Genomic DNA, 13,865 nt, shown 5'->3' with positions numbered 1-13,865 from the left:
AATTATAAGCTTTAAAATCCCCTGATAATGTAAAGGGTGGGGTAATGGTTCCACAAGGTCTGCTCTCATAGGTAAGAAGTTTCTCTATCAGGAAAAGTAAATATTTCATATTGTTATCACAGCAGACAATAGGGCACAGAAGGTGAGCTCCCATTCTGCAAAGCACACGTTGTGGTAAATGGTCATCAGTTGATGGATCTCTACTACGCTGCAGTGATAACCATTAACAGTTCTAGATTTGGAGTGAAGGAAACAAACATTTAGGACAGTATGGATTATTTGCTCATTATTCCTGCACCTCCTGTGAGGATGCTGTAAAGAAACAGACTGCACTCGATGAGATTTGAAAACCTGAGAGTTTAAAGGTGGAAGACAGGGTAATATGCAAGACAGAGATTACTACAAAAAAATTGTGCACAAGTTAATAAGAGGGAAAAGCTAAGCGCATTGTATGTAACAGAGAGAGAGGAGGGGGGGGGGGGGGGGGGGATGGTGAAAGAGATACTAGTCAGAAAATGAAACACATAGAAAACTAAAATGGAGTGAAGAAAGGAATGGTTACTGTGAGTAAATAATGAGACAGAACAAATTAACATAAATAATGGCCTGGTGGGTGGTGAGAACCAAGGACATGTTTTAGTGCTAGTTCCCACCTGCAGAGTTCTGAGAAACTGGTGTCTGGGGGAAGAACCAGTTGGTGCATGTGGTGAAACATGCACCGAGGTCATGAATGTCATGTTGTAGAGAATGCTCTGTAACAGGATATTGTGAGTTGCCAGTATACACCCTCTGCTTATGCCCATTCATCTCAATTGATAATTTGGTGGTAGTCATGCTGATGTTGAAAGCCGAACAGTGTTTACATACAGCTGGTATACGACTTCTTGTTTCACAGGTGGCTCTCCCTTTGATAGTAAATGTTTTGCGAGCTACATGGCTACTATAGGTGATGGTAGGAGGGTGCATAGGGCAAGTCGTACAGCAGGGATGGTCACTGGAATAGGGTAGAGAGATGGGTGCAGAAGGAGCATAGGGTGTGACAAGAATATTGCGGAGATTGGGAGGGCGACGGAAAGCTATTCTAGATGTGGTGTGTGCAAAATTTCAGACAGAATGGATCTCATTTCAGGGCATGACTTTAGGAAGTCATGGCCTTGTCAAAGTTGCTGATTGATACAGTCAAGACCAAGATAATAATTGGTGACAAGTTGTATGCTCTGAAGTTGTTTTTTGGAGGGATCAGCAGTACCAGGATTGGATGTGATGACCTGTGAAATCTGCTTTTGAACCAGGCTGTTGGGATAATTACATCCAGTGAAGGCTGAAATGAGAGTGGTTGTGTATTGCTGTAAAGTGTCTGCATCCAAAAAATATGCTTGCCTTTAATGCCAAGGCTGTATGGGATGGAACATTTGACACGGAAAGGATGACAACTGTCAAAATGTCAGTAATGGTGTTTGTTAGTAGGTTTGATGTGGACAAAAGTGCGTAGCTGATCTTCAGCGAGGATGAGATCAAAATCAAGGGAAATGGTATGGGATTCAGAACAGGACTGTGTGGAATTTAATTATGAGAAGGTATTTAGAGATTCCAGGAATTTTAACAAGTCGACCTCACCACGAGTCATATGGCAAAGATGTCATCAATGTATCTAAACCAAACCAGGGGCTGAAGGCTTATGGATCGCAGGAAAGCCCCCCTCAAAGCGACCCATGAAAAGGTTGACATAGGAAGAAGCCAATGGTTCCCATGGCTATACCCTTGATCTGTTTGTATGTCTGCCCCACAAAGGTGAAGTAATTGTTGTTAAGTATAAAGTTGATTATGGTAAGCAAGAAGGGGATAGGCTTGGAATAAAGTGGGCGTTGACTGAGGAAATGGGTTATTTTTGTTTTGCTCTAGGGCACAAAAACAACTGGGGTCATACGCAATGTGCCCACATCAAAACTATAGAACACGAAGACAGAGAGGAGTTAAAAAATGACTGTCAGTCCCAATTGAAATAATAGAAGACAGCTAAAAACAGGCATGTGGAAAAAGGGCTAAAAAGGACACCATACAGAAACAGAGGTCCAAAACTAAAAATTAAATGGCCTTCACCATATTGGTTTGGCAGATAAAAAGTAAGACGCAGTCGACAGCCCGCGCATCATTTGCTCACAGAGATCATCGGAGGGAATCTAGGTACTCATGGCCTGAGGTATGAGGACTGCAGCTTTGGCAGCAGTCTCATTTCCTGGCAGACCAACATTACCAGGAACCCACAGAAACATCACACTGGCTCCACCAAGAGTGAGCTGTTGACAGTTTTCCTGGACCCGCTACATTAAGGGATGGGTGTTGTACAGTGCACATAGACTTTGAAGGGCATTGAGTGAATCTGAGCAGAGGACACAATTGAAAAGGCTGTGTTGCCGGATGTACTCCATGGCCTGATACAAGGCAAAGAGGTCGGCTGTAAATACTGAGGAGTGTGCTGGAAGCTGATATCAAAAGACACGGGTGTCAATGACGAAGGCACATCCAACCCCACGGTCAGTCCGAGAGCCATCAGTGTACACAAAGGTACTATCGTGAAGTTCCATGCGAAGGTCATGAAACTGAAGGCGGTAGACCGAGTCTGGAGTACTGTCCTTAGGAAGCAAATGAAGGACAAGGTTAGCATGGGCCACTTCACGAAGCCAAGGTGCTGAAGGGTTCACACCCACAGGGAAAGGTGCAGCTAGTGTGAAGTTAAGCCACTGTAGTAAGTGCTAAAAGCGGACTCCAAGAGGTAACAGAGAAGAAGGACAAGCCCCATACTAATGATCAAAGGAATCATCAAAGAAGGAGGCATAAGATGGGTGGCCATGCATGGCAGACAAACGGCATGCGTACCTGCTGAGGAGGAAGTTACGGTGGTAGGACAGGGGTAGTTCAGCAGCTTCAGAGTACCGACTCTCAACAGCGCTGGTGTAAAAGGTGCCCGTGGCCAAACGGATGCCACAATGGTGGATAGTGTTGAGATGATGTAAGAGGGAGGGGTGTGCAGATGCATAAACAAACCACTCATAGTTGAGTTTCGGACGGACAAGGGACCGGTACAAATGGAAGAGGGTTGTTCGATCAGCACCCCAGGAAGCACCATTGAGGACATGTAGGACACTGAGGAACCGCATACAGTAACATACATGGGAGCACCAAGAGTGTTTCCTATTGAGCATAGTTTCAATGAATGGAAGGGCAACAGGCCCAAGATGTAAAGATGGTGGGAGAAACCACTTGCTTTGCCAGAAATTCATACAAATGGTTTTTTCAGTGGAAAAGTGAAAGCTGTTGTCGATGCTACATGAGTAAAGATGATCAAGACACCACTGACGATGCTGCTCAGTGAGACATGTCATTGGGGAACTGCAATAGATGGCAAAATCGTCAACAAATAGGGAGCTGGAGATGCCTGGTCGGAGACAGGCCATGATAGAGTTTATGGTGATAAAGAGGATGACACTCAGGACAGAACCCAAAAGCACACCGTTTTCCTGGATAAAGGTATCTGACAGGGTAGAACCCACATGCACCTTGAAAACTCTATCTTGTAAAAATGCATGAAGGGAACAGGGCAGGCAGCCACAGAAGCTCCACATGGAAAGAGTAGTGACGATACCATTTCTCCAACAGGTGTCATAAGCCTTCTCCAAATCGAAAAACACGGCCACAGTCTGGGATTTCAACAGAAAACCATTCATGACATGGGTACAAAGTAACACGATGGTCAACTGCAGAATGCTGTGCTCTAAATCCACACTGTGCGTTCGTCAGTAAATTGCGAGACTCTAGCCATCATAGTAGCCAGGCATGAAACATACGTTCCATCATCTTGCAAATGCAGCTGGTAAGGTTTTTGTCCTTACCGGCTTAGGTATGGATATGACAGTGGCTCGATGCCAGCATCCGGGAAATGTGCCCTCAGCCCAGATGTAGCAACATCTGGATGTGGATGGTGTTCAGCCCTGGGGCAGAGGATAGGGATGAACAGAGTGTGCTCGAGCTCCCTCATAGTAAAGGCAGCATTGTAGCACTCATGATTCAGAGAAGAGAAGGTTATCACCCAAGCCTCCTCCGCTCGTTTCCGATGGCGGAAGGCACAGTGATAGTGTGAAGAGCTCAAAACTTCCACAAAATGGTGGCCCAAGGTGTTGGAGATAGCAACAGGGTCCACAATGACATCATCTGCTACTGTGAGGCCAGAAATGGGGGAATGGACCTAGGTCCCACAGAGCCATCAGAGGTTGGCCCACACGACAGAAGAAGGGGTGGAACTGTTAAAAGAACTAATGAATGAAATCCAGCTAGCTCGTTTGCTGTCCCAAAGAACGCGACGACACTTTGCTCGCATCTGTTTATAAGGACTGCAGTTTGCCATCATAGGATGACAGTTAAAAACACAGAGAGCAAATCTCTGTGCACAAATTTCATTGTGGCATGCCTCAGTCCACCAAGGGACTGGGACACGATGTGGAAGAGGAATGGAACATTCTGCAGCAGTAAGGACAACGATGGTTGGTTAGTCCATCTGGTCATCACAACTGGGGAAATCTTTTTCTTCGAAGGTTGCCAGGGAGGAGTAAAGCTGCCAGTTAGCCTTAGTAAGCTGCCATTTGGGTGTGCACTCCGGTGGGGGAGGAGTCAGCAAACGCAGAGCACGTGGGAAATGGTCACTTGAGTAGCTGTCAGGAAGAACGGACCAGTCAAGATGATGGGCAAGCTGGGCAGTGCAAAAGGATAGGTCCAAATGGGAATAGGTGTGTGAGGAGACAGAAAGGGAAGTGGGCGCTCCAGCATTAAAGCAGAAGAGGTTAAGTTGGTTAAGAAGGTCAGCCATGAGGGCACCTTTCTGACAGGTCCTGGGAGAACCCCAAAGGGGATGATGTCAACAGCTTGAAGACAGGTAGTCAGGGAGATGGGATGACTATGAATATCATCCTGTATGAGTGCGCATGATGCCCCCATGAGATGGAATGCCGACTTCTGGGGGAAAGTCAAAACGAATCGGAAATAATGTGAAAGCTCAATGTGGTCATGAGGACGCAATTCCATTACCTGTAGGCAGAGTACAAGGGGATGCTGCAATGCTAAAAGCAGCCATACATCCTCTTTGTGGGACTGAAGGCCATGAATGTTCCATTGGAGGACAGTCATGAGGAGCAAGAGATGTAGGGGTGTCAAGTAGGCGGCTGCCGAGTAACAGCCGGTGTAGAGTTGCCACTAGAGGGCACAGAAGCAGGATGATTCTGCTCCATGGGGTCCACAGAAGCATTGGCTTGCCTGTGCAGTTGGTCTGTGAAATCCAACATTGAAAAACGGTTGGTGGTGTGCACCGGTGAGACAGAGGCTGGCGGGGCTAAGGTACTACGTGGCGACATAGTCGAACAGGATCTTCAGTCAGCGAAGGAGAAGACCATTTGCCTTTGGTGGACTTCTTTGAGCCTTTCCAGTTAGAGGAAGACTCAGATATTGTTTGGCTGGAGGGACGGCAGAAGTCTTCACGGGAGTACTACTCCTGTCCTTTCCTCCCTACTGGTTGTGTAGCTGGTGGCTTCGCCCCTTGAGGCGAGAGTTTGACAGTTTGTTGCACAGTGGGACAGGGGGACGGCGATGCTACTTTGACACTGGGTGATTTCACAACCTCAGAGCTGAACTTGAAGTTGCATGTCTGCGTGGCCACGCCCTTCATGGAGTGAGGGGTAACAAGAACAGAACTATATGCACCAGATGGGAGAACACAGGGTTTGCAACTAGCCAGTAACTTGCGAGTTACTGGGTAAGGCATTTTTTCCTTCACCCAAATCTCTTGGACAACCCACTCATCAAGATACATGGGACAATACCGAAAGGACGTGATGTGGCTGCCATTGCTATTGATACAATGGGGAGGAGGAGGTAGACAGTCGCCCTCATGTGCATTCCTACCACAGGTTACACATTTGGCTGGGTGTCGACAAGAAGTTATAGTGTGGTTGAAACCAAGGCTCTGGTAGCAGTGCACCAGGTTTGGAATGTACAGCCGTACTGTGATAATTTCATAGCCTGCTTTGATCTTGGACAGCAGCACCACTATCAAAGGTGAGGGAAACAGTGCAGGTGAGCACTAAGGAGGAATCTACCTTTTTCATTACACTATGGATGGCCATGACACCCTGATCTGAGAGGTAAGATTGGATTTTAGCCTCGGTTAGACGGTCGAGCAGCCTGGTATACATTAAACCATGGGAAGAATTCAAAGTTCTATGGAACCTCGACATGAACGGGGTAGCTGTGGAGAAGTGAGGCAGCAAACAGTTGTTGTACTTAAGAATCAGAAGCAGTCTCCAAAAGCAAAGTGCCATTCTGTAAACGAGAGCAGGATTCTGAATAATCAATTAATTTACTGTGGTGAAGGACTGACTGTCTTCAGTACGCGAGACTGTGAGGAACTGTGGTGCACCAGGAAGGGTCTTCAAATCATTAGCCTCATTAAATTTACGATTTGTAGATGTTGATTGGGAAGATGATTGGCTCATTGTGAGAAAATACACATGATTGCCAGCATCTCCGATGGTGCACTCCTTCCAAGTGGGGGCACCCTTCAGAAGGGGGCGCACTTGCCTTAGATGATTGTTCATGCCTCAGGTCACACCTCCCAAACATCTGTCAGAGGGATCAATCGGCAATTTGGGAAGGTTGCAGCTCAGGCAATCACCCCTCCCTGGGCCTGGCCTGCACCAGGGGGTATGTGTGAAACCTACCTGTTGACTCGGGGCTGGGAATTATGCATTACCCAGTGACCAATTATGTGTCAGATGCATGGGCCGGCCTTCAGGAGTGCACAGGGAGGAAGAAGAAAAAGAGGAACCTCAAACGCTGAAGCGGACGAACAAGAGAAGGTTAACAAAGAAAGGAAAAGAGAGCAAAAAACAAAGGTCAAACTGTTCTTACGTCAGTGACAGACAATTCAGAACATTCCCAATAACATCCTAGACATATTCCCAAAGGGAGGGGAAAAAAATAGCAAGAGGACAGACATGCAGCACAGAAGGGAAAAATTGCTGCAAAGGCTGGGGCCCCGTGGTAGCCAAGCACAAACCTGCCAAAGAGTGGCAAGCTCACTGGGGGGACTGAGGAAATGTTCAGTAGCAGACAGACCATGTGCCTGCAGGATGCTTGTATAGAGGGAGATGGCATCAGTGGTGACAAGGAATGTGTGTGGTGGGACTGGGACAGGCAAAGGCACAGATTTCAAATGACCTAGGAAATGGTTAGTATCTATAATATAGGATCTAAGTCCTTGCACTATGGGTTGCACATGCTGATCAACTAAGGCTGATATATATTTGGTGGGTGCTTTAAAGCCAGCAACTATAGGATGGCCAGGATGATTAGGTTCGTGGATCTTAGGAAAAAGGTAAAAGGTGGGGGTGCATGGTTTGTGTGGGATAAGAAGTTCTATGGATTGAGGTGTAAGTCCTTGTGAGGGGCCTGCAGGCCAGTTTGAATCACAGGGATGGGATCTTGATGGCAGATGCTGTATGTAGAGGTGTCAGACAGCTGGCATAGACTTTATTAACATACTCCTGTTGGTGAAGTACCACAGTGGTAGATCCTTTGTCTGCTGGGAGGATAATGGAGTCATCAGCTTCTAGGGATGAAGAGCCCGGAGGTCTGCAGAGAACAGGTTAGGACCATGTTGTATGGACCTGAGGAAAAGTTGTGAAGCAATGCTGGATGTGAGAAATTCTTGGAAGGCTTGTAAGGGATGATTCTGAGGTAGTGGTGGTGAATCAAGTTGGGATTGTTTAAGGTAGGGTTCAGTGACAAGTTTGCTGTTGGAAAAGTTTTGGGGTTGGGTGGCAAAGTGATATTTCCAGTTAACATTGTGTATAAAGGAAAGTAGGCCCTTCACCAAAGCACCATGGTTAAATGCAGGTTTAGGGCTGAAAGTGAGCTGTTGATCGCATCCTCACTGAAGGCCAGCTACACACTTTTGTCCACATCAAATCTACTAACAAACAACAGTACTTACATTTTGACAATTGCCATCCTTTCCATGTCAAACATTCCCTCCCATACAGCCTTGGCATTAAAGGCAAACATATTTGTTCGGATGCAGGCTCTTTACAGCAAACCACCACCACTCTCACTTCAGCCTTCACTGGACATAATTATTCCAACAGCCCAGTTTGAAAGCAGATTTCCCGGGCCATCGCATCCAATCCTGGACTGCTAACCCCACCTACTTTGGAGCACACCACTTTTCACCCAGTATTATCCTGGTCTTGAATGTATCAGTCAGCTACTCCACAAGGTCATGACTTCTTAAGTTCATGTCCTAAAATGATATCAGTTCTGTCTGCGATTTTGCCTACCACACCTAGAATAGCTTTTCATTGGCCTACCAATCTCTGCAATATCATTGTCAGACCCTACGCTCTTTCTCCACCCATCTACCTACCCTATGGCTCCTACCCCTATGCATCCTCCTACCACTATATTCCAGCTCTGTGACTAGCAAAACATATACTATCAAAGGAAGAGCCACCTGTGAAACAACACATCGTACACCAGCTGTGGTGTAAACACTGTTTGACCTTTTAGATCAACAAGACTGCTGCCCAGTTGTCAGTCAGGAAAAATGGGCATAGGCAGAGGCAACACACAATATCCTGTTGCAGAGCAAGCTGTACAACATGACAGTCATGACCTTGGTGCCTGTTTCACTACATGCGCCATCTGGATTCTTCTCTCTGACACCAATTTCTCAGACCTCCGCACGTTTGAGCTAGCACTACAACATGTACTTGGTTCTCACCAACCTGACCTTAATTTATGTTAATTTCTTCCATCTCAGCGTTTATTCACAGTAACTACTTCTTTCTTCACTCCATTATAGCTTTCTACATTTTTTATTTTCTGACTTGTCTCTTTTTTGCTGTTGGGCCCGCCCCCCCCCCCCCCCCCCCCCCCCTGAAAGTGGGGAAGATTTTTCATAATGGAAAGTTTTCTATTAATATTTTTGTTTGTTGTCTTAAGGACATGTAAGGTACAGACACTATTTTTCATTGTTTGAAGCATGCTAACATTAACAGTAGAGCAAGTGCTACTGCTCAGAACTGTGAAACATATTACCATGAGGGATACACTGCTAAACTAATTGTTTCAATGGAAAAAATAATATTCTAGTCACAGACTTACCAATCCCTGCTTGGCCTACAACCCATGAAAGGCGCAGAAACAACATTATTCCCCAAATGCTGAGAAGATTGCGAACCAGGACTCCTTGAATCCATCCAAATTTAACTGGAACTTTCATGTCTTCGGTTGAGGCACCAACAAATTGTTCTATTCCCTGTAAAGTAAAAGAAAGATTTTTTAAAGAATATCTTAAGTCAGTTTGCCATACTTCAGCAACTGTTCAGAAATGATTACTTGATTAATTGCAGAAAGAGTGTAGTAATTCACAGATAAATCCTGACCTCTTACTATATTAATTTTTCTCCATTTATAGTCATTAGTATTACTAAAAATGATCAAAGGGACAAAATTGTACCCAGATGGATTAAAACAGAGTTGAACAATGAGTTAATCCTCAATAGTTCAGCACCAGAAGTCCTTTCAATAATGCTTGGACTTTTCCAAACAATATTTCAAACTTCCACAGACATGTTTAGGTAAAAAAAAAACAACAACAACCTGTCACCCACTGTGCACTCAGCTTCTTCATTATCCACTTGATTCAGTATTTAGTGTCTTCATTTGAGACAGATTCGAAAAACTTGCTAGAACCAATGGAGCCCACTCTCAAACACATGACATGATCCAGTACTTAGCATCATATTACAGACACTTGTTACTTATTCCTACAAATAATTAAGTGACCCCACTAAGATCAGCTGCTACAGTTCAAGCAATATCATTTCATGCTTTAAGAATATATGGTTATTGGGTCTCTATGCCATACCAATTGTGAACTAGGACTTCTCCAATAATTCTATTTAATGTTACCGTGACTACTGAACTTGCGTGCGTGCTGTCTCATAGTTTGTGTGTGAAGTTTGCACTTGATTCGGCCACTGGAGGCCACCTGGCCTGCTAGTACTGAACCAGCTGCATCCCCTGTTTGAGCTAATGAGACTATATAGACTGGAGCACAAGGCTCCGCCAGCCACTTGTGTGTCACCTGTTTTCTGTGCTTGTCTTTCTTGTGTTTGTTTTTCATGTAATAAAGTTATGATGTTCTTGGGTTAGAACAAAGTTCAAGTTAGGTCAAGTCAAGTTGTTGTTAGATGTTTAAAAAATAATAAAGCAATGGAAGTCAGTAAGGAGGGTTGATTGCAGGACTAAAAGGCTGAGCCAACCACTGAAAAAATGATTTCAATGTAAGAAGGAATTCTGTATCAGTCTGTAATAGAATTAAGTTGTCAAGAGCTGAACAGTAGTACCTGAAACAGCACTGGCATAGATGACCTAGGGATTCAAGGAGTCAGATGAGGTGGCTGTTGACCATGTGCTTACCTACAACTGGTAAGGGCTATCCTCTGATGACTGTTAGGGTTGGTATGATCCTTGCCTAGTTTCCATAATAGAATTAATATTGCCTCCTTCCAAGTTGTGGGGTGCTGACCATCAAACCAAATCTGACAAACAAGAGAGGAGCTAGCTTTGGCTTCAGGGCACAGATGGAGCATGGCATAATGAATCCGACCAGATCCAACAGCAGCATCTCTGGCCACAGACCAAGCTGACTCCAGTTTCCACATAAGAAGCAGAGCATCCTCATTTTCACAGTCCTACAAAACACCTAACACAGGAGATTGTCTGGATGATGCAGCGACAGTAAAAAGTATCCAAGTAAACTCGGGGCCATGTCTTTAGGCTTGTCCACCAAAACCACAAGGGGAGGTGTATTGCCCTTGCCTGAAATCTGCCATATTGTCTTTCAAATTTGTACATGATCCACCATCTTTTGGAAACTGTCCTGTTGTTCAAAAACAGCCTGCTGACTGTATCACAGCCAGGTTGCCCTTTGAACTGCGTTTTCACCGTGTCCTGTTGAACACCATTCCAGTCAGCATATGAATGGGGAAACAGTCACTGGAAAGCAAATCTGTGGACACTTCTCACTGAACTGAGTCTGCAGTAGTTGAGGAACAAGAACAAAGTTAAATGGCCGAAAATGGCTATGTAGTTGTGGAAAAGTGTGTCACCTGACCAGAGTTCAAAAGGCACATATTCTCTGCATGTTTGTTTTTGCTTTAGGTGCGGCAAAGGCTGTGGCTCCATTGTAGCCAAGCACGAACTCACCAGTGACCTGGCTTGATAGCCACGGCCCACTTAATGGCCACTGCTCAGAATCCTGGTGCCCTTAAGAGACAGGCTCATTGGTATGTATGGGGAAGTAACAGCTGTGGCATCAACAGTGCATTCTCTGTGTAGTCTGGGGGCTACTACTGTTTAGGTACCAAGTACCTGACGAATGTCCTTCCCATATGTACTAGCTACCATGCTGGGTAGGACCAAACTCAAGTAAAAGAAGTGGGAAAAGCTAAAACTGAAGTTCTATACACAAGCAACATTGTCAATGGGGAAACTGTCTTACAGGCCAATACTGCAGCACAGGGAAAGATGAAGTACTGCAATTGTCTGGGACCCCCAACCTTGCAACACACATACTCTGAAGTGTGTTTTAAGCCCCTCAGGATAACAGAAAAGGTGAAAAAAGGTGGGAATGGGGAGGGACAGTGGTGTAGAGGTGGGAATTGTTGATGTAGTGCTGCCTGTGGAGGCACGCGGAGATGTGGAGAAGACTGGATGGTGGGCTGCTAGTGCAGGGTCAGGAGAGCTGTGTTTAAGGTGAAGGAACAAGTGAGAAAAAAAAGAAAGGGTAAGAATTATGCAAGTGAACCTGTTATGGTGTCAAGTGCCAGCACGCCAATCAGGAATGTTAGAGATGAGATGGCTGTGAGAAGATGTCAGCCAATTGCACGCTGACCAATGCCTCTCCAGGACGACAATGCGATATCAGTGGCCCCTGTACAAAGAGAACATAAACACTGCATCCGACTGATCATGGCCAATTCAAGAGTAGCTTAAAGACTAGTCATTTAGTTTGTACTATGTAGCATTGTCTATACTGACGAAACTTTATTATTTTGTCTGTTACCCTTTGCTTGTGACACATCTGTGTAACACACAGTTAAGTGTTGTATTTGTTCATTTTGTAATAAAACTCATTAATACGATTTGTTTGAATGTTGTCTAGCGATCCGAGAAAGCAGGTTCACAAGACACCCCCCACTCGACGATTAGGCAGGATTCAAAATTTGAACATTTGATGACTAGGCTGGATTCGACAGAGCCTGTGAGAATTAGTGAAGTGCGGGAGGCTGGAGTAGCAGAAGGAAAGGGGATAAAGGCATGTAGAGCCCAGAAAATTTAGGAGGTTAAGGTTGTGCCCGGGGGTGTTAGGGGAGTGGAGGGCGTGTTGCAGAGATATTTCCCACCTACACATTCCAGGAAAGGAAGTGGTGGGAGGATCCAGATGGGATGGTATAAACTGCAAAGCAGTCATTGGAGTCAAGTACAACATGTTGTGCTGTATGCTCTCAGGCCTCACTTCCTTTGCCTTGTATATTTAAAAAATAAATAACTAGCCTAAAATTAAATAAAAATAAACTGAAAATTAATTCCAACCTCCATACATACAAGGTGAGAATATATAACAACTTCCATGTAATAATAATAATAATAATAAAGAGAGAGAGAGAGAGAGAGAGAGAGAGAGAGAGAGAGAGAGAGAGAGAGAGAGAGAGAGAGAGAGACAGAGAGAGAGAGAGAAAAAAAAACCAACATATGAACACCATTGGTATTAGCCTATAAAACAAGTCTTCCAGTGCTATAAAAGCAATCAAGGAGATAACTGTGTTCAAGTACACAGTTTTCAAATATCTATCTAAAAAATGCCTCTATGCTCCGCCATCTGAATGTGACTCAGATTCCATCTATTCAGGGTTTCAACCCAATCTGTCTAGAAGGTGATTTCCCTTCACAATGGGGAGACAGTACCAACCCTCTCCTTAAACCAGGACAAAAATTCATCACAGCTACCAACCTATTAGCCTAACCAGTGTTCTCTGCGAACTGCTGGAAGGATGGTAGCCCAAAGATTATGCTAGTTTCTCAAATAATGCAACATTTTCTGCCCCCTATCATTTACAGGAGGGACAATTCACAACTAACCATCTAGTTAGGTTGGAAAGGTAATCGGAGAGGATTTTTTCTAAATGCCAACCTCTCATTGCACTCTTTTTTCAGCCTATATAAGACATATGACACTGCTTTGCACCATCACATTTTACTCCACTCTCCATGAATCGGTCTCTCAAGGTTCTCTACCAGTTTTTATTCATCAGTATTCATCCCACCAATCACTTTGGGTTAGAACTGGTATATCGCTCTGCTCTCCATATGTCCAAGAGAACGACACCCCTCAGAACTCCATTCTGAATGTCACACTTTTCCTTATTGCCATCAATTGGAAGTGACCTTCGTTGGATCTCTGCACTGTTTGTCAATGATTGTTGCAATTGGTACAGCCCCCGATTCCATTTTATATCTCCGAGTTGTTGGACCCAGGTATTTAAATGAGGTGACTCATTCCAATTGTGACTCATTTATAGTCTGGTCACAAAATGCAATGTTTTGGGTTTTATGACATGCACAATTATACATTTCTCAATACTTAAGGCAAGTTGTCAACCCTTCTGCCATACTGAAATATTATCCACTTCTAAATATTTGTACATATTTTTCTCACATCCTTCATTATAGCTGCATAATCTGGAGAGTGGGGG

At 44.7% G+C, this 13,865-nt stretch overlaps 1 protein-coding gene across 1 annotated transcript in view; it reads right to left on the bottom strand.

Moving 5' to 3' along the window:
* LOC124622228 (bumetanide-sensitive sodium-(potassium)-chloride cotransporter-like) overlaps positions 1–13,865 on the bottom strand; it is a 229,986-nt gene that overhangs the window by 192,751 nt on the left and 23,370 nt on the right. Inside the window, exon 2 of the mRNA XM_047147881.1 lies at positions 9,208–9,361. Coding sequence (XP_047003837.1) covers positions 9,208–9,361 — 154 coding nt within the window. The remainder of the gene's footprint in view (positions 1–9,207; positions 9,362–13,865) is intronic.

Source organism: Schistocerca americana, chromosome 7 (genome assembly GCF_021461395.2).
Source record: "Schistocerca americana isolate TAMUIC-IGC-003095 chromosome 7, iqSchAmer2.1, whole genome shotgun sequence".
Taxonomy (NCBI): domain Eukaryota; kingdom Metazoa; phylum Arthropoda; class Insecta; order Orthoptera; family Acrididae; genus Schistocerca; species Schistocerca americana.
This window is presented reverse-complemented; position numbering and strand designations above follow the sequence as displayed.